Here is a 21,874-nt window from a genome sequence, read left to right on the forward strand (position 1 = left end):
AACTAATGCCTCTGCTAAAAGTGCTCAGAAAGATACATAAACGTTTTGATAGAACAACAGCTAAGATGCTTTTGAACATTACTCTTTTATGCTTTTTTTCTTTGTGCATATAAAGCATGAAGCAGATGAAGATTTTACTTCTGTAAAAGCTGTTTTCATTGGTCTTGAGTTTAGTCTAGTCCAAAATATCAGTATTCTGATACAGAAAATATTGATAAATAAAATACATTATGTGTATTCATACAGTGATGCAAAGTTCTTTAAAACTTTAAAATTAATCTTGGTTTGTTTTTATGTAAAAAGTTGATGTACAAGGTTTGCAATGGATGAGTAACTTTGTAGTACCCACACCTGAAATACAGTTCCTTATTGCATTAGTAACTCATTAGCTGAAGTCAGAAATAAAAAAATGTAACACAGGCAAGTGTTCTATTTCTATTTTTGAGTCTGAGAACTATAAAAAGAATTCTATGTCTCAAACAATATCTGCCCTGCATAAAATACAATCCCATGGACTGCTCTAAGGAATAAATTGTAGATCAAGCACATATGAAACAGAGAGTTTGTTAGATAAGTTCTGACCAGTGCAGTTTCACTTTAGTCCTACTGTTATATATATTTTCATAAATTGGAAGTAACTCCACTGAAGAGCTCCATAGCTTCGGTAATTGTTGACTCTCTGTCCCTCTTGCAGACTACAGCCTTAATTTACAACAAGATTATTTTCATTTTCCTGCAAGGACTGTTTTCTGTGCAGACTACATCCTCTTGTGAAGCTCCACTCACTACTGCTGCCCCTTGCACAAAGTAACTAGTGCTGACAGTGTATTAAGGTTTAACTGTGCATGCCCAAGGGGAACAACATCCACTCACAGGTGGAGAGGGTTTTAAGAGGCTGACAGAAAACACCAAACCAGTCATTCACCTTTCATAGGAAGCTCACATTTGTTTCTGATGCCTCTCGGGCATTTTTAAACTCTAGGTCATGATGGTGACAATAGTCTGACTCTTTCTCTAAACAGTGCCTGACTGTGACTAAGAGGAAGGATGTTTCCCTTTCTGAGCTTTTACTGTTGCTTATGTCTTGGGCACAATGATTTTGATGAAGAAATGGTTTTACGAGGTTTATACACCCTCTTCTTGCGCCCTCTGCATACCAAATTGCATAGAACAGTAATCTCAGGGTAGGTACTTTCGTCCTGTCCAACCTCCAGTTAGTGCACTAGGTAAGACAAGATTTTACCACTAAACCAAAGCTCTGAGAGCTTTATCGTATTAAGAGCTTTGCAGTCGACACACTGCAGGCTACCTTTAAAATGAAGAACGCTGTGATGTCTCATAACAAAGACGAATAGATCAATATCAGCAACAGTAGTGTCATTTAGGAACTGTTTTGACACTAATCTTGACAGTGACTGCTTCTTGCGTCCTTGATCAAGTCTCTCATCTTTTCTGTACTGCTTTTCCCTCTTACAAAGGGCTGATGATACTTGCAGAACAGAAATATGTTATACTAGTGAGCCATTGGAACAACTAATTTTCTAATCCAGTCAAATGGAACATGGAAACGAAAGTACCTACTCTGTAAGACAGCAGCCACAGGAGGCTGATAGTCCACGGAGAAGCTATAGCCCATGATCTCATTTTCATAGACTCCTTGATTTCATTTCATAAGGCCCACAATACATTTTCTTTTTAAATTCTGATTAGATACCACTACGGTAAAATTCATCCAAATTGTTCCAAAAACTAATCTGGGCCACAGCAAAAACCACAACCATGCTGCATTAATGAGGCCAATACTGGAAGGCTAACTAGAGTTCTAGAATTATTCTTTACCAAAGAATGATGAAATTATGGAGAAAGCATAGAAAAGTATCAGAAATGATTCAGTGGCCTTCCAGATCTTAATTTGTTGCTTATCAAAAACGATACTTAAGAAGCCACTTAAATACAATATCCAAGTACTGAAATACAGATGATGTTATCAGATATCCATGGGGTCTTTAGCTTAGCAAAGAAAGATACAATAAGAACATATAGAACAAGGTTTCAGCCAGACAAATTCCAAATGAAAATAAGGTACGCATTTTTAGCAATGAAGGTGATAAACTACTCGAAGAAACCACCAGGGAAAGGCAAAAGTGTTCTGCTTCTAATGTTCTGCTCCTTCTGAAAGAAATGCTTTAACTAAATTGCAACTAGATAGGAGTGCAAAATATTTAATCGCATGTATGTAACTTCATGATGTAATGATCCCTTGTCCTTAAATACTGTGCATCTCTAAATATAAGTAGCAGGAGGGACTGCAGAGTCCATGAAAAGCAAGTTGAAATACATAGCAAAGAATAAGAGGAGAGCGAGCAGAAAAAAACAGAGGAGGGAGAGCAACTGAAGGGCACAATATACTAAAGTTGACAGCACATGCATGAGCGGTAGAAAATGAAAAGGGGAGAGAGAAGAGGAGCCACCACATTAAACAGAGAAAAGGAAATGACCCAGAAAAGAACTGAGTATTTTAGACAAGGTTGGAGACAAAAGGGAAACAAACAGAAAAAATAAAAGTAGGACAAAACACACGCACATAGATTTTAGATTGGGGAATTAAATGTAATGCATGATGCATGTATTTTATGTCAGTTCCCTGGCAGACATCTTATATTTTTTACATATGAGGGAGATGAATCCTGCAATATTTTCCCATTCCTGATTATGGGAGGTTTGTGGCTAGACAAAGATCCTATATATTACATAACTCGCATAACACCCACTTGAAAAATTATACTACCACTATTTTCCAAATCACTCTTACAGCAGTGAGTAAAGAGATCAAGTAATTGCAGGTTAATATGCATTCAGCAAATTCTGATCTAATTACTGAGCTGCTTATGCTTTAGCTGAAACCATTTACAAAATTCTTCAGCTAATAATTCCTTATCTGACAGTTATTTGAATTGTGAACTGAGAAAAAAAATTGCTGATAAAACACATACAGGACCCAAATCCTTACTGCTGTGCATACTAATCTCATGCACAAAACAGATGTAACTCAAACAAGACAGGTACAAAAATGCAAGAAAGGAAAGAATTAGAGTCACAATTTACAACCCATTTGTTGTCATTTACGTAGTTACACAGGTCACACAACACAAGCTTTACACTTTCTTACTTGAAAAATATGTATAGTCTCCAGGCCCTTGTTTGCTAAGAACATAGATTTCACAGCTTTCACAGATTTCTAGGTTGGAAAAGACCTTAGAGATCATCGAGTCCAACTGTCCCTAATCCCCATTAAACCATATCGCTAAGTAGATCATCCACCCTATTCTTAAACACATCCAGGGATGGGGACTCAACCACCTCCCTGGGCAGCCTATTCCAGTGGCTGACAACCCTTTCAGAGAAGAAATACTTCCTAACATCCAACCTGAATCTCCCCTGACTAAGCTTATACCCATTTCCTCTTGTTCTATCACCCATCACTAACGTAAAGAGCCCTTCCCCCACCTCCCCACCATCCCTTCTCAAGTATTTGTAGGCCGTAATCAGGTCTCCCCTCAGCCTCCTCTTCTCCAGGCTAAACAGCCCCAACTCCCTCAGCCGTTCCTCATAAGTTTTATTTTCCAGCCCCTTGACCAGTTTAGTCGCCCTTCTTTGGACTCTCTCCAGGAGCTCAATATCTCTCTTAAAGCGAGGGGCCCAAAACTGGACACAATATTCCAGGTGTGGCCTCACCAGTGCCGAGTACAGGGGCAGGATCACTTCCCTATTCCTGCTGGTTACACTATTCTTGATACACGCCAGTATCCCATTGGTCTTCTTGGCCACCTGGGCACACTGCTGGCTCATATCAAGCCGGTAGTCAACCAACACCCCCAGGTCCTTCTCCGCCAGGCAGCTCTCCAGCCACTCTTCCCCGAGCCTATAGCGATGCTTGGGGTTTTTATACCCCAAGTGAAGGACTCTGCACTTGGCCTTATTAAAGCTCATGCCATTGGCCTCAGCCCAGCGATCCAGCCTGTTCAAATCCCTCTGAAGGGCCTCCCTACCCTCGAGCAGATCGACACAGCCTCCCAGCTCGGTGTCGTCCGCAAATTTACTGAGGGTACATTCAATCCCCTCATCCAGGTCATTGATAAAGATGTTAAACAGAACTGGACCCAGCACTGAGCCCTGGGGAACCCCACTGGTGACCGGCCTCCAGCCAGATTTAGCCCCATTTACCACCACTCTTTGGGCCTGGCCATCCAGCCAGTTTTTAACCCAAAGGAGGGTGTGCCTATCCAGGCCAGCAGTTATCAGTTTCTCAACCAGAACATTATGAGAAACTGTATCAACGGCTTTACTGAGGTCAAGGAAAACTACATCCACAGCCTTTCCCTCGTCAATCAGGCGGGTCACCCCATCATAGAAGGTGATCAGGTTTGATTGGCAAGACCTGCCTTTCATAAACCCATGTTGACTGGGCCTGATCACCCGGTTAACCTGTATGTGCTCATTCCATCCAGGATGAAATAGTATCATGTACCTTGTGCAGCTGATGGGACTTATTGTAAAATTGCCAGTCTGTAGAAAGTAAAATTTGAATTGAAAGATACATTTCCAAAGTTCACAAATATTTGAGTATTTGTGTGAAAAGTTATTTTTCTATGAATATTCTACTTAGTCATTAAAGCCAAAATTTGATATTTGGTAAAATGAGATGTGAGAGGATCATAAATTATTTAAAATTAAATTTGAATTTTAATATGAACAAATAAGTGGAAGAAGACACGATGCTGAATGTTACTTTCTCAGTTATCTCAGTATCTCAGTACAGTTTATCGGTTTTGATGCTCTCAGAATTCCAATCTCATAGACCTCCTCCCCATGAGTGAACCATTCATTGCCTCTCTCCTTTCTGATATTCTTTGAAGATAAGGATGCCTTTGGAAGATGTTTGTATTTTTAATATGCAAGTCCAAAATATAGTTTGCTTTAGCGTGTTCAAAATTTTTATACGTACACTTCTGTTAAAATGATGAACTGAGAACGTGTCCATAGTACACTTGTGGCTACGCTGGGTATGATATTCCCACAGACATCAAAGCAAAAGTTTATAGTGTGCTCACTGCAAGAATATGGCATACAAGGCTCTGACACCTTCCAGGGCTGTTCTGTAATCATGCTTTCTGAAGTTTTTTGAGAAGCTTACGGCCTGATCTTGCATTCTTGTATCTTCCTTCCTCTAACATCGAGGCTGCAGGGGATTTAATTCACAGGTTTTCCATCCTGTTAATCAGCACACTTCCAAATGAAAAAGGGGGTGTGATACAGGAAATCGGAAGAAATGCTGTACGTGTGAATCCCAAGTTAGTGTCTTGGTTAGAGGAGGAGTGAGCATGCCTTTTAATAACTCTAAATTTTACTGACCTCTGTAGCCAAGGTTCTATACCCCTTAACTAATTTTTTTTCCCTCTGGAAGCTCTTCACTCCTCCCATCTCAGATATTCAAAATCCAGTACTTCTCTGTACACTCAAAGCATTCTAACCAAGAGTTGTCAACTACTCTTTTCCTTAAAGCCTTGTTATCCCTGAGCCTTCAAGCCCATGCCAAAATTCTGTATTCCTTCCAATCACCTCTCTACCATGCAACCCTAATCCTTCCACAACCTAATCCTCCAACCTAAAGCTTTCTGATTTAAATTCCCGTTCTTTGCTTCTCTTGCCAAAGCTCCCCCATCCCTGCAACTCAGAGCCTACTGAGTTGCAAATACTTAAAAATTGTATCCTGTTGAGGACATCTCCTTTCCTCATAACTTTCACCTTCCTTGTGCCTGCTGGTATGCCCTTTTATATCGCAGTTAGCTGCTGTCATCAGCTAAAATCACCACCCCATTTGCTTTTCTCTGAAAGATTAACCTGGCTAGTACCTTGGAAAGGTGTTAAGAACAGAGGGTGGCAGCTGCACCTATCCAAATGCATCTTCCAGGTCTCAAGGAGGCAGAAAATAAGGGCATGTCTGAGGGAAAAAAGACTACTTGCCATAGTCAGGACAGTAAAATGTCACAGCTCCTTACAATTTATAATCTGCTTCAGTGACTGCTTATTCCGACATTTTTAAAGCAGATGAAAACCTTTCTTGACTTTTTTTCTCCTTCACTAAGAAGACTATTAATCAGTGGATGCCATGGTATATCTGTGTAGCATTGTAATTCGAAAAGGGAAGGTCCTATTATTTTGGGAAAGTAAAATAAGTAGTTTAGAAACTGTTACATCACCAATGACAGAAAGCTCTCCAGCATGCATTTCAGATTATTACGAGATCAAAAATAATATTTGTTCTTTCCATAATTTTTAGATAGCACTGTCTTTGCTAAATTGTTGGAAATGCTAAGTAACTCGTTTACTGCAGGTATTGCTAGACAACAGTTATGTCTGCCGCTGAAAATTTAATTTATGGATTGGTTTTTACTCTGCATTTTATGCCTATCAGTTTTCTCCAAATAATTTTTGAACCTTTTGACCAGAACTGACAGGGAGATTGAGGTCTCAAAGCAAATAAATTTCTACAAGTTCCCTGAAAACTGGCAGACAAGTAGAGGAGAAAGACCCTCTCTGTTGCCCGCTGCAGCCTGGTAACAAGAATCCTCTAGCACTGGAGGGGCAAAGAAGGTAAAGAGGAAGAGGAAAAGGGAGAAAGGCATGGGCTGTATTTGAAACTTCTTTAAGAGTTCTCACCTTTTACCAAGATAAGTTATGAGATGCATATGCACACATAGGAAAGCAGGTTTCAATAATTCCATTTTTTACAGTGAAACTTGCTATCTAAGGGATAAAGTAGTGGGAAAATACGTTGGTTTTGGTACGTACAGACTGCTTAGCCATGCACCTAAGTTCCTCATCAGAAAGGTGACGCAGAGGTTGAGATGGCTGTCAGACAGTCCTAACTGGCACTCAGTTGTAGTCTAAGGCAATAGAGAATATGCTGCAGAAAACCAGTATTTTCAACATTCGAATAGTGTAAATAGAAAAAAATGCATTTTAATGTCATGAAGAACATTTTCACAGTGTTTCATTGCATGGAAGCTGACCACTTCAGATAATACAGCTGAGGTAGCTGAAAGAGATCGCTGTTTTGTATCTACTAGAATGGCTTGTGGGCCTGGAAGCTTTTTTTCTACCGTATGTTATTTGGCTTAGTGAAAGATACAGTCTGTTCTCACAAAGCTTGCCTACTTTCACTAAAAATCATTAGTGTAGTCCACATAGCTAGAATTCCATACCATCTGCCTAAGCAGAACAGTTGTAGCCAGCTCTCTATTATCCACCCCTTGTGGTGCTCTGCTGTGTCCTAGGCTGGCTTGAGAGCTGGCAGAGCCCCTGGAACAGACAGACAAAAACAAGCAATAGAAGTCTAAGATGTCAGCTTTAGGATTTTACTGAATATATAAAATTGAACCAAGATCTTTGAAATTAAGGAAGAAACGGAAGGTTGGAAACTGAATGTCTGTCTCTTTCAGGTATAGAGCAGTTGCCTCCTGGAGCCGTGTTCAGGGAATTGGAATCCCTATGATCACTGCTATTGAAATTTTCTCCATTTGGCTTCTGTCCTTCATACTGGCTATTCCAGAAGCAATTGGTTTTGCTGTGGTGCCTTTCAGATACAAAGATGAAGGTTATGTTACCTGCATGCTCAATCCTACAAATAATTTTATGTTGGTAAGTAACATCCTTTCTTCTTTTTGGAATCCACAGGATATAGGTTAGACAAATAAGACACTGGAATATAATACGCTTTATCCATCCATTAAAGTGCAAAATGTATTCTAATGTATATTAGTGCACAGAGGATCCTTCATTTACAGTGGCCTGTATCTACTTTTAGCCAGTAGAGGAGAAATGGGACTTTACAACATTTTCATTTCTTTACTCCTGAGGATTCTTAACACAGAATTTGCAATTCGAGCCTGCTTAATGTACAATCAAGAGATGTATCAGGGTAGCAGGAGCCTTGGAAGGTATCATGTTTCTAGGTATAACACCTTGGAGCTTGTAACTGTCAAAACCCATGTTTTATCATGATTAGTCATCATTTGGTATGCAGTAGCCAGCCCTTTTGGCAGATAAAGGAAAGGGTGGGGCCATGCTCCAACATAACTTTTCCTGTTCTATATGCACTTACAACGTCAAACAGAGAATAATCCCTTCATTTACAAGAAATCATGACTATAAATCTGACAGACTTGCATCTTCAACCTAGGTAGCTTGGGCACTGTCAGCTGTCATCTAGATACATCAGCTCAAGAGCAAGAGAAGTGCCTGAGAGGCATCAGGCTTCTTTGGCACGTTTCATAGCCCTCATCCTCTGTGCTACTGCAGCTTAACAGTTGCTAATACCCACATTAGCTTGTTCAAAGCAAGTCCAGTGAGTAGCCACTACAGAACTAAAAGATCTCTACTGCATAGGGGGATAGTGATTTTTCACCTGGACTTAACGCTGAGAATATGGAAAAGAGGTTATCTTAAGTTTTTCTTTGTGAATTCAAAGAAGGGCCAGTCACCATTCACCCAGTAACAAAAAAAAAAAAAAAAAAAAGAGTAATATTCTGTTTTTTTCTTGAAGAAGGAAGATAGTATAAGGTCTTAAGTCTTGAGGGAAACTCCATATTTTTTCCAGATCAGAATTTTTCATGATAGAGTGCAAGTTTCTCCTTTTTGAATGTCTGGCACTTCTCCTTTTATTGGATCAGAACATGGCTTGGGTCCAGAATTGGGAAAGATAAGGCAAAACGAAGCTAGGAGATTTAGAAAATAAAAAGTGTGGATGGTTAGTGTTTCTCAGAGGAACATCCCCAACTTGGGTTATGTAGAGTTATGCAGACTACAGGGATGGCAGGAAGAGCAAGGGACAATTGCAAGAGAAGACAAAAGGAATTCTGTAATGGAAATAACTAATGCAGGTGAAGACAGAGTGGAATTGCCCAGGACTTACTATGTCTTCATTTCTAAACACTACAGACTAAATGACTGGAGATACCGTAGTTTGAACATGAACATGATTTATGAAATGCACACTGCAGCAAATTTCCTTTTAGTAATGGCTGTTTTTCTCCACAAATGTGCCTGGACAATCTTCACTTCCTCTCCGCCTAAGAAAAAGAATCGTTTTCTCTTTTTCTCAAAAACACCACAGTTCAGGTCTTCCATAGGCATGCTAACTTTAATGATTATCGTTCTGTTCATAATGTGGTAAGTAGAACAGCTTGGTTTGTTTTATTAGCAGGAATTAGTATCTTTTATTTGCTCAGCACAATTCAAAAGCTTCAAATCTCCCCTCATCATTTTGATTTTCAAGGGAACAAACCGGCATTTACATTGAAGCAGAGAGTAAATGTTAGATGTGTCAGTCAAACTGGAGAGTGTTGCGTTTCAATGTGTTGTAAGCAAGTACAAACATGAGATTAAAATGGAAATACCGTTTTAACCTTAACTATAGTATTACTACCACAAACACCACAATAAACAATTACTAAACTTTGGGAAGGATTCATGATTAACTTTTGATTCTAATAGGAGCTTTATTCGTGTTTAAAGATATCCTTGAAAGACTTAAAAGATTCATGCTAGACCATGATTCCCAAGAGGCTGAGGGCACTAGGAAACTTGTTTAAAACGCACATTTCCTGTAGAAAACCAGTTCCATGTGGACTCTCAAGACAAACAAAAGAATGTCTACTTCTCTTAAATCAACTCAATTTGTGCTTTGATGTAAGCTTTGTGAAACTCAGATTCCACAACTAATCATTTCCAGACATTATCGTGTAAGTTTTTGCAACTTCACAAAGCCAGATCCTCATACAGAATTGATGCGCTGGTCAGGGTTGCGACACAAACTCTATGTGCGTTTTCTTGACTGACAGGCAGTGCTCACAAAAGCTGGTAGACTGACAGGCCAGAAATCTTCCTTGTAAACAAACCATGGATTCAAACAGTAGACATTTTGTTATGCTGCCCAACCAGTACGATTCTAGTCTGACTTGGAGGAGTTTGCCATGGAAAAGATAATTGTCTCCATGTATTTGTAATCTTTTTCTCTGCAGAAGGAGTGGTAATTAGATTTCCCCTTAGTACAAACTCTTCAAATATGAGGCATATTGTTTTCCTGGTTTTCTGCTGGCAGAAGCTCTGTTCCCAGTGGGGAAAATTCCGCTCCCAAGGAAAGTGTAACTATGCAGCAGACTGTAGCCTCTCCTCATGCAGGGATGAGGCTAACAAGGAGGAGGAAGAGGAGGAGGAAACAAGCTAATCAACACAATTCAAAATGTCCTGTGAGGTGGGGTTGTGGCCTAGATACCAGCAGCATACTCTAAATCAGCCGGCTCTGTAAGCAGCTAACTGTGTTGGGGCAGAGGGAGAAAAATCAAAAGCGTTTCCCTTTTCTTAGTAAATCAACTTTCCAATGTAACTAAAGCAGATTTAAAAATGAACGTTATTAAATACTAGTTATTAATTGCATCAATTTTTTTCATCTTTCAGAGTTTAGTACCATTCAGTTTTAAATGTAAACAAGATGTCAGAAGATTGACTTATTCAGATAGGATTCATCCTTGGCTATTAGCATTTTGACATTTGGTGTGGGAACTGTGATGTTACGAGAGCACATCCGCTAGGAATAAACAAGCTAGGGGAATGATTACGAGAAAGAAGGTTCCCTTTACACACATCCATCTCAGTGACTAATAACACAGAGACAGGAAGTATTTAAAATGTCATATTTCAGTGCACACTTTTGGCTGAGCATAAAAGTTAAAAATGAAGATATAATATTTTCTCAAGTCTGAAAATATAATCATCTACAGAAAAGAGTAATTTTAGATGTTTTGTCAAATGCAGAATTTCTCATAATATATGAATGTATTAACTTAAACCATAGCTTAAATCAAAGTTAACACTTAAAATTACACAGCCACTGCTATGTACTGTACTGCTACTCTATCAAGACCCTCAGTGTCCTGTCACAAAAGGCAAATGGTATGAATGGCAGACAAAGGGTTAAAAGTAACTATACAACTAGAAGCCACCCATCCTAAGCTTTGCATGTATCAGACAAGCACTTATGAAGTGGCTCCTATCTGCCCAGTACATAAGCAAACCCACTACCAATCTTTTCACTGATAACAAAAGGTGATTAAACTTACACGACATTTTGAATTTTCCTTTTTTGGAATCGGGACAGAAGCTGTAGAGGTAAATGGCATTTCCTCAGACAGGCTTTTAGTAAGATTGTTTATCTCAAACTGACACTGTCTACGTTTTGGCATATCTTTTTCATTAAACCGGATTCCAGTTTTCATGAATGAGTGTAAATGCTCAGAAAACGCAACCAAAAAAAAAATAATTCCAACCCAAGACAAATTGCAACAAAGGTACAGGCAGGCTATGCGTAAGGTAAAATAAATGTTTACACTGCCACAATTCTCATTTTGATTTTGGTCCAAAACAGATCAACAATAAGAAAGTTGACATAATTTATGCAGTTTACCAATAGAAAGATACCAGCTTTCCAAGACCTTTTTGTGGTACTTTCCATTGAAGCATAAGAAAATATCTTCTCTTTTCTTTACCTTATCTACAGTTTTACAAAGATGCAAAGGATTGGTGGCTGTTTGGTTTCTATTTCTGCATGCCACTGGCATGTACTGCCATCTTTTATACACTCATGACTTGTGAAATGTTAAACAGAAGAAACAGCAACTTGAGAATCGCTCTCAGTGAACACCTCAAGCAGGTAATATTAGCAATACCAATGTTTGAAAATACTGTTCTTCGTTCTATGTGTTAGCTTAGAAGTGTTTCAAAGAGTACTTGCATACAGTAAATTGCTGAAGTAGAAAGTGAGGATGTAGGTTATTTATGACGTTAAGTATTCATTTAAACCTGGAACAGAAGACTAAACCCTAGTATAAGGAAATACTGAAGACAGCACACTCAGGAAACTAGCCAATTTCTTTCTTTCCTTAAGTATGTATGACAGTTGTGCTCTCCTGCTCTTTAACCTCAAATCATTGCTGGCTAAATGCTTTGAAATTTAACTACAAAGATTTGCCAAAAAGATGCTTATTTTATTCATAAAGGTATGACTCCATGGGTCCTCCCTACTTTTGGCACACTTCGATACACAACTTTAGTTTCATATAAAAGGCAATTGTAGAATAACCTGGTTTAGAACAGAGTGGAATTTTTTTGTCAGATTTATTGCACTGTTGCAGTATCACTGCTGTAGCTGCTTTGAAAAGAGCAATGGGAGAACAGTACAAACAAATGATCATAGAGTAAAGTCACTCACAGAACGGTCAGATCTCACTTTGCTGCTTTTGCAGCACTGTCCGATGTTTAATTCCTAACTGAAATTTTAAAAACAATCTGTAGCTTTTCCCCTGCTTTAACATCAGCCCCTCAAATCCCACTCTTTCTTTCAAATGCCACATTCACAGATGTGAATCCCTAAAGCAATCCCCTCTGCATCGGAGTGAGTTCTCTCAGAGGTTCCTCCTCTGCTGATTCATTCCAGATCAGGGCAGACCAGAAAGTTCTCCCCTGTGCAGATCCCCTCATCAGGCCCCAGGGCCTGCAGCACAGTCTGTCCTAGGGCCACACACAAGGGACTCCACCCATTAGAACAGAATGGTATGTACAAGGTGGGGAATCCACGCTCCAGCTCTCCCATCCTGACATGCCCAGCAAGCTACTCAGACTGGTTGCTGGAGGATGACTTTATGCCGCAATTTACAAATGCTTGTCTTTTTAACTGTCACCTTTTACTTCCTTCCTTCCTTCCTTCCTTCCTTCCTTCCTTCCTCCTTCCTTCCTCCTTCCATCCTCTTTCCTTCCTCTTCCTTCCTCCTTCCTTCCTTCCTTCCTTCCTTCCTTCCTTCCTTCCTTCCTTCCTCCTCACTCCCTCCCTCCCTCCCTCCTCCCTCCTCCCTTCCTTCCTTCCTTCTCCTCCTTCCTTCATTCCCCTTCCTTCCTGCCTGCCCTTCCCTTCCTTCCTTCCTCTCCTTCCTTCCTTCCTTCCTTCCTCCTCCCTCCCTCCCTTCCTCCTTCCCTACAGCCTTGTCCACATTAATGTCTAGTCATGATCTTTCTGTATTTTGATAAAAACTGCTGTTACATGAAAGAAGAAACTGTAATACTCATATTCAAAGCCTAACAAGGCTGACTGCAATCACACATTTGACGAAGTTTTTAATGACAGAGCCTTGCAATGCTGGTTACTGTTATCGTACAGTGGCAATTTCAGAAGTGGTATTCTTACCCTTTGTATGCGTCTCTTTATCAAATCCACACCTACCAAACACCACTGGTATGCATTGTCAAAAATCCACTAAAACACCTGTAAATCTTTAGAGCTGAATAAATATCCATTAAGTTGAAATTATTTCCCACTGAGTGTCATGAGATTAAGCTGCAATACAGACATTCTAAATTTAGTTTGTAGAGGAACTATTTACTTAAGAACATCAAGATCACCCAGCAAGCATCACATAGCAAAGTTAATACACTGTGCAGTATCTCTTTATGTAACATGATACATACTAAATATAAAATAACACATCAGAAAGAATGTGACATCCTGACTAGGTGCCTAGTTGAATCGAAATTTTATTGCCAATTGATTTAGGTGCCTCGGGTTTACAGATTGTCCCACATCAAGGATTACGTAGAAGTGGTTTATCAAGCAGGTGTGATCCCAGTTTCCCTCATACATGAAAAGTTTTCTTGCAGATTATGTATGTTTCTGAAGAAAGAGGTTTCTCTGAGGGATTGCCAGAAAACTAATCCAGTGTAGAGGAATAAGAACGGCTGGGAAAGCAATCAGGTCCAGGAAAGCCCAGCAGTGGATTTTCCTTGGCTAACATCTACAATATCCTGACAATGACCTGTGTGCTCCAGCTGCTCCACTCTCAATGATGAGCAGGTTCTGTTGAGGATGGCTGGAATCAAGAACATGACAAGCTCCATAAAAAATAATTCAGACATCAGGCAGTCTGGAAGCTGCGCTTTGGGAATCCTTGCATGCTTATCTAGATTACTTTGCTGCCAACATCACTTTGTTACAATCACCTACCAATATGAATTAGGCACTCAGTCATAGTTATCTTTACTTCTTTTTCCAGCGTCGAGAAGTTGCAAAGACAGTTTTCTGTTTAGTAGTGATTTTTGCTCTTTGCTGGTTCCCTCTCCATTTGAGCCGAATTTTGAAGAAAATGGTATACAATGAAGAGACCCCAGCAGATGTGAACTGCTCAGGTACTTCATTTTCTACGTCAAATCACTTTTTATATTGAAAAATACAATGCCACACACTTGGAGTTTATGTGGGAAATGTCATCGTGCATGCAACTGTAGCGTTAGATGAGCAAACACTTTATTTTATGGACTTTTCAGCTGCATCCATTTTCAGGGGTTTCAGTTTTAATGGGGTAGCATAACTTCAATAAATGTTGTCTGTCACCACTGCAATCACTTTCCTCTGGCTTTTGTGAACCCCTGTGAGACAGGTTATACAGACCTGGCATGGCACAAGATTAGATTGAGGGAGTTAGGTAAGAGAGAATTAGTTTCTGTGACAGAAGACATTGTAACCACAAAGAGCACGGGTGCTTCCACAATATATGAACAGTTTAAATGTTTTGCTTTCTCTTTTGTTGCCTAGTTTCTTGCTGCCATTGGATTATATCAGCATCAACCTGGCAACCATGAACTCTTGTATAAACCCAATAGCCTTGTATTTTGTGAGCAAGAAGTTTAAAACTGTTTCCAGGTAAGATCTTCTGGTGAGATTTTTATGTCCGGTTAATGAACTGTAATAAACCACTTAGTTATTATGTATTTTTAGCAGCTGGGAGAAGAGGCATGCAAAGGAATGAAAGATTACAAATTGTCGAGTTTGCCAGTTAGCAGCTCACATAGCATACGCACCAAACTGCAAGTGGAACTATCCACTTAATCTGAAAGGCTAAATCAGTAAATAAGTTTGACACAGTCCTCATATGTAGACATGTAAACCGAGACAGACACACTCTTGTATACTATTTATCTGCATGTGACACGTACATGAAATAGAATTTGGTTGATAACATATTCCCACTCTAGATGAAGACAAAGAACACATGCGTAGGACCCAAGCTGCCTGAAGTTAAACAATCCATTAACAACTGAAATTTTCAGGCTTGAATACCAAAGCAGGCAACTGAGTTGACTTTGGCAATTAAATATGCATTATGGCTTTTACCTGCATTTTTCCAGTTCCTACACATGAAAATGTATTTTAAGGCTAAAATAATTTCCCAGTGACACTGTGCCTCTGCAAGTCCCTGTTCACCTAACAGAGGCAATACAGGAAGAAGGAAAATGAGAGTATATAGTGGTAAAGAAAGTAACAAAATGGAAAAAGAAGACTGAAATAACTTTATCTGCAAAGAAAAACAAAAGGTGACAGGACTGTACCACTAAACTTTAAGTCTGTGAATAGCAACTCGAGCTACTGAAAAAATGTAATAAATCATTAGAATAGGGAACACCTGTTTGTCTGTAGCCTGCTCAGACTTACAGACTATTTTAAGGGAGTATTTTCACACGATAAATAAGCAGTCAGCTTTGCTTTTTATGGTCCCCTACTTCATTTGGGAACTGTGGAGAGGATAACATGCCTGAACTTGTCCTCAGGTGAAAGAGAGAAGTAGCACTCAATACTACCAGACTGCTCCTCATATCATCAGTTCATTCTTCCCATTTGTCCTTCCAAGCAAAATTACCATCCAACAAATCTATTTAAACAATTTCAGCTATTATTTTATCCTTCTCAGCTTCTCCTTATAGCTTACCCTTTCCATTCTAATATCAAGGTCATTACTTCAGGGAATTTTTCCATTTTATATTTGAGTTTGTCACCTTACATCTGTGGCTATTTTACATAGCCACCCATAGATAGATAGTACATATATCTTAAGTCTGGCTTTACCTCTCTGCAATGCGCCCTTCTCATTGAGTTTATGGAAGTCATGATGTACTGCAGTGATTGCCATTGCTCCTGAGATCCTAAATTTTTCCCCCAAAGCAGAGATTCCACCTACAGAGAATTAGGCACAAGTTTTTGTGAAGGGAGGGGAGGATAGCTGAAGAATTCTTTCTGCTCCTTTCAGAAGAGACAACTGAACATACCAACCTGTGAAGAACCTGGGACTATGATCCTGAATCACTTATTCTTAACTGTGAAAAATTATATACCTCAATGTATTCACTGTCTCTTTTCCTAAACAATTTTGTCTTCTCCTAAGATGTGAGAAGAGACCTAAGTCCAGGGAATTTTCTTCTTTTCTTTTACATGCTAAGCAGTATGCTGATCCCTAAGTTTGAAGTGCAATGATAAAGAGGGGGAAAACAACCAAACCGTCTCCTACAATATGTATTGCGTTCTGTCAGTTCTCAATCTATCTACCTTAGTCAAACAAATTTCCCTTTTGATCCTGTGAAAATTTTTCTTAACAAAGAGGTGCAGGCCAGGCTTAATTTGCTGCATTTGTGATGTTTAATCACAAGAATTGTTTGCATCCTAGGATAAAAAATTTGCCTGAGTGCAGCTATCACTCCCTTCAGCTAGAACTGTCTGCTCATTTCTGAATGAAAAATATGGCTGACAATCTACATAGAGTTGATAGATTTATGTTAACTTTTTCTTTTTTTCAGTCATGTCTTTGCTGTTGCTGCTCCCAATCAAAGAGTCTAGTGACTTCAGTGCCCATGAATGGAACAAGCATTCAGTGGAAAAACCAAGAACTAAACAACCACAATACAGATCGAAGCAGCCATAAAGACAGCATAAACTGAAAATTAAGGACTCTGATACCACTTCAGAATCAAACAGGAAAAAAAGTCACCACAAAGCTATTTCGACAGGAAGCCCAGTGACTGTTCCATAATCAATTCAGACACGTGCACCCTTGTACCTAATTCCGAAGGTGACTGAGAAGATTGACTGACTATAACTGTGAGTTCTGTGAACTGAGATCCACTAAATGGTAATTCCGTCTCTGAAAATGATGTTGATGTGATTGCAGCACCTAAAAACTGACTTGAACTATACAGGTGGTTTGCTCTTCTGAACCAAGCAGGAACTGCCCAGTGTCTGTGACTGGTACAATACAATCTTTTCGCCTGGTTGTCACCTAGAATTAATCACTCTGGAATTTTTCAGAATATATCAAAATGGAATCTGTCTGTGACTATATTTTCTCTCTGCCCATTTGTCTTTTAACTTTTATTTGTGCGGTGGATATATTCCGTGCACCAGTATGTTTTGCATGTTGTTGTTTTTCAGGTTTATGTTGGAAAATATTTTGGTCCACGCCAGTATTTTATTTACTTATGTTAAAATGGGTCAGGACATTAGCTGGGCAGTTCACATTTGTCGCACTTCAGTACTCAAAAATAGGAGGAGACCATTTAAAGTAGCGTCAACATTTGGCACTTAAGCACAGATTAATACCAGAAAAAAGAAGTATTAATAATACAGTACTGTGCTGTGTTATTTATTGTAATGCTTTGTACAAAATAAACAAAAGAAACATAATCTCTATCAGCGAAATAATGAAAGATGCCCACAGAGGGGCACCTTACAACGTGTTTTCAATTAACCTGCCATGTTAATTCTTAAACTGTATGAACCTATGGATCTATTTAGACTATAGCTGCGTTAAATCTAAGTTGAAATGAGGGTCAGTGAAGCATTATTAAAGCTGCCCAAAGAGTTCTCAGAATATGGTTATTATCCTAGCAACTATGCACAACACTACTTACATACTGGGAACATGACGTTATAGTCATAATGAACGCAGAACTGTGGAAGTCTGTAGCAGCTGGACGTACACAAGGATATTTTGTGCCTTATGCTTACAGAATTCTTTGTCTTACTCTCACAACATTCAAAGATTTTAATGGGGTTTGATAGTTTATTAGAATTGTTAACCATACAAATGCTATGAATAATATATAGAAAATATTGCTTGCATACATGTAAACTGGTGATTTAATTATTATTTCCATCCATTATGGTTACATGGCAAGAGATTCCTTTTTTGGCTATAAAAATTTTTAATAGGTAGCCTTTCATTAAATAGTGGAATTATATAGTATGGTGTCATATATAATATGCCTCATGCACAAATCTGCTAGGAAATTTATAGCAACTGTTGTGTCAGGCTAAGAAGCAGTAATTAAAATTCCACAAATTTTTAAACATCCGTTACATTTCAAATGAAAGATATAATCCTGCATATTTTTATTTACAAGGTCAAATGCTAGTGCCTACAGTGACTTCTGCTGCACAAGTTTCCCAAATGTTTACGTTCACACAAATCTTCTAAAGTATATTAAAAAAAAAGTTCTTTAAATTGGTTTATGTATTTTTGTGTGCTTTTGTCTCTGTGACATATATGTGTGTATAAATACATACAGATTTATGTTCATATGTTATAAACCTAAATACAGTCTTCTGACAGTGCTCTGTAGTAGTGCCTAAGAGCATGGAATTGAATAAGACTTGTCTGAATTTTATTCAAAATATTTCACTCTCAAATGATATAAAAAATCATAGTAAATGAGTAACAATGCTTTGCTTTGAGAAGGTTGAATTACTGAGTCTCTTTACATCCTGACACCTTCACCGCTTCTTTATTTCTTCTTCTGCTCTTTAGCTGATGGTTAGATGAACCAAAAAATTCACACTATACCAGCAAAGCAATAATTTCCTTGTTCAGAGACAATCTTTTCTACTTGTGTACATAAGACAGTAAGCAGTAGAGACAATGCCCGACAGAAACTTTAGGACTCTCAACTTCTACAGAAAAAAGCATCTATGCAAAAGTTTCAGACCCTGACAAGGACAATTTTTAGGCTTTACCAGCAGAAGTCATGCAAATCTAACAGTTTTCCTTCCAGCACAAACACTTCAAAGATCTATTGCTTTCAAACCAATAGTTGGCTCTATTATGTGGCAAAGATATATGCACATCCACACACAAAGCATACTTTAAGCCAGTTCAGCCTAGATGGAAAAAAACCATGTTCCTACTGCCCAAAGAGCTGTCTGAACTTAGTGGCAGCATTATAAAATACATAACTTTTTAACTAAAGAAAAAGAGAAGGTAAAGTATCTAACAGATGTGAGACGATGTTTCAGAATGCTTTAGAATGATGTTTGGAAGCTTACTTAGGTATCAAAGCCTGCAAAAACTAATTGGTGATCCTCATTCCATCTCCTCCAGCCAGTGGAAGGACAGATAGAGCCTATATACCAGTGAGGAGTGGTGTCTCAGACTCTGTTTGCCATGCATGCTCTTTGGTATTTTCACTGGTGGCTGCTGCTCCCACTCAAAAGCCAATTATGAAGACAAAAGGTGTTAAAATGTGGCAATTATGGTGAGGGGGGGAACTGTTTCTGTAAAACTTACTAAGGTACTTACTTTTTTAATTCTCTCCTATTCTTCCCACTAATAATGGTACATATTCCTCCTAGTATTGTACCTACCCTCAATTCTGAAAAAGTTACCTTTCCAAAAGAACCAACAAAAGTCTTCCACAATTTTAACCTTCCACAATTTTAACCTTTTCTTTTTCTGCCAAGTTCTGCAAAAGGGTGTTCTGGCAGTTCTCTTTGTGCATCGAAACCAGTGTAGGTTTAGTCGAGATTTTGCTCTGCTGTTGCACAGCAGCTGCTTTCTCTTTTACATCAAAACAACTTTCCACAAGAAGTAACCTTCCATCCTCCTCTTATTTTATAGATGGTTTTGTCTGCCGTTTGCATTCCCCTCAGCTGAACCAAGCCTAGCATTTTTCTGCAGTTGACAGAATCTCTATTCCACAAGTTTCAGATTAATTTTGTACCTTTTTTGGTAACATTTGTTCATCATAATCAAAATCAATTTAACTATCACAATCATCTTTTTTGTGGACTTCACAATTTCCAATTTTTTTTCAGTCCAGTAAGTGTAAAATTTCATTGACTGTTCTCACTTATACAGTCTCACGTCTCAACTTCAAACACTCTGCAGACTTTAATTTTAGAATCCAGTTATTCTCCTTGTTTTCAATATGCATTTATTACAAACTGACCTAGCCTGTTCCTGTGCTTTGGAAAAAAAGTGCCTATGTAGTCTTTCATCATGAATCTCACCTGATAGAATCATAGAATCACAGAATGGTTTGGGATGGAAGGGACTTCAAAGATCATCTAGTTCCAACCTCCCTGCCATGGGCAGGGAAACCCTGCACTACACAAGGTTGCCCAAAGCCTCATCCAACCTGGCCTTGAACATTTCCAGGGACAGGGCATCCACAACTTCTCTGGGCAACCTGTTCCAGTGCCTCAGAGGGAAGAATTTCTTCCTTATATCTAATCTAAATCTGCCCTCTTTCAGTTTAAATCCATTGCCCCTGTCCTATCACTACTTGCCCTTGTAAAAGTTCCCTCTCCAGCTTTCCTGTAGGCCCCCTTTAAGTACTGGAAGGCTGCTATAAGATCACCTCGGAGCCTTCTCTCCTCCAGGCCGAACAGCCCCAACTCTCTCAGCCTGTTAGCTTGATTCCTTGAAAGGAGGCTTATGCAACCCTCAAGTCTGAATATATTTATTTTTGCTTTTAATACAGTCAGTTTTAGGTGTTCACCTGCCTGTATCTCCATCTTTCAAAAACAACTACGAACCCCCAACCCAATTTCAATAAATTTTACAGAACAGAGTTAGCATCATTATGAAGCTACAGAGATTTTCACAAAAACTGCACAATGGGTAGAAGAACAAGATCCTACTCATGCTTTATGCAGAAGATTGCTGAAACTGAGTTTATATGTACTCAACAAATTCACATCATAGAGAGATGTTATGAACATCGCAGATGCAGAAAAAGCTTTGATCAGAGCTTGCAAGTTCTGAGACATCTGAGAATCAAACCACCACACACACCTTGTTGGAGACCAGTATTCATAAGTTCCATTGCTTGTGGAATTACTTGCTTTTTTTGCTGTTTCTCTCATCATTTACATATTTACCACAATCTTGTTACGATCTCATTTTATTCTGTGAAGCCTTATGAGTTTCAGTTTTTGAGAAGACAAATTCAAATTCTGCTGCATTTGTATGAAGAGATTTCTGCTCAAATGTCCCTGAGGCAGTGTGCATTTTCATTAGAAGAAACACACTTGGACTGCATGCTAACATTGCCTTGCAAAATTTTTTCCAGACAATCAGTGGTGTTGTTGGCTCAGCAAAGTATTCCTAATTTACACTCCCCACCCTTTCAAAGACTGAATAAAGGCAATTATCTCCAAAATAAGAGTAAGGGAAGACACACAAAAAGTTTACAGAACAGAAACAATTTCCAAGTTGCACAGGAAAAAAAAAAACAACCCAGCACAAAAAAACGAGGCATGTTTAAAATGTGGCTCTAAAAGAAACACAGCTTATCATTAGTTCAAGTGTGGGAAAGGAAGATAATAACTAATAAAAAATATAGGTCATCTCTAGTTTCTTTAAAGGAGATTAAATTAATTGACCTGTAGTATCTCATCTAGAATCAGCTTTTTCCCTGTAATGATATCACTGCTTCTCAAATGAAGTATTGCTTGAGTCACAGTTTTGCAGTCTCATTAGTTACAGTAGCTTATTATTACAAGAAAGTTCAACATAGTAAGTGTTACAACTGATAAGAAAAAAGAATCTATTCCATTCTTCAGCAGCACTCTGCCTACATTTCTCAAAGGAACTGAGTGGCTGCAAACTGCTCAGAAATCCATCATTTGGAAATATTTGGGACATCTTAGAATAAGGCCTGCACT

General features: G+C 38.8%; 1 protein-coding gene across 1 annotated transcript in view; it reads left to right on the forward strand.

Moving 5' to 3' along the window:
• EDNRA (endothelin receptor type A) overlaps positions 1–16,872 on the forward strand; it is a 31,256-nt gene extending 14,384 nt beyond the window's left edge. Inside the window, 6 exon segments of the mRNA XM_086611948.1 lie at positions 7,503–7,701; positions 11,618–11,770; positions 14,160–14,262; positions 14,265–14,292; positions 14,699–14,806; positions 16,704–16,872. Of these exon segments, the coding sequence (XP_086468074.1) occupies positions 7,503–7,701; positions 11,618–11,770; positions 14,160–14,262; positions 14,265–14,292; positions 14,699–14,806; positions 16,704–16,872 (760 nt within the window).
• The last annotated feature ends 5,002 nt before the right edge of the window (positions 16,873–21,874 follow it).

This window comes from Tauraco erythrolophus, chromosome 5, assembly GCF_009769465.1.
Source record: "Tauraco erythrolophus isolate bTauEry1 chromosome 5, bTauEry1.pri, whole genome shotgun sequence".
In the NCBI taxonomy this organism is placed as follows: Eukaryota; Metazoa; Chordata; class Aves; order Musophagiformes; family Musophagidae; genus Tauraco; species Tauraco erythrolophus.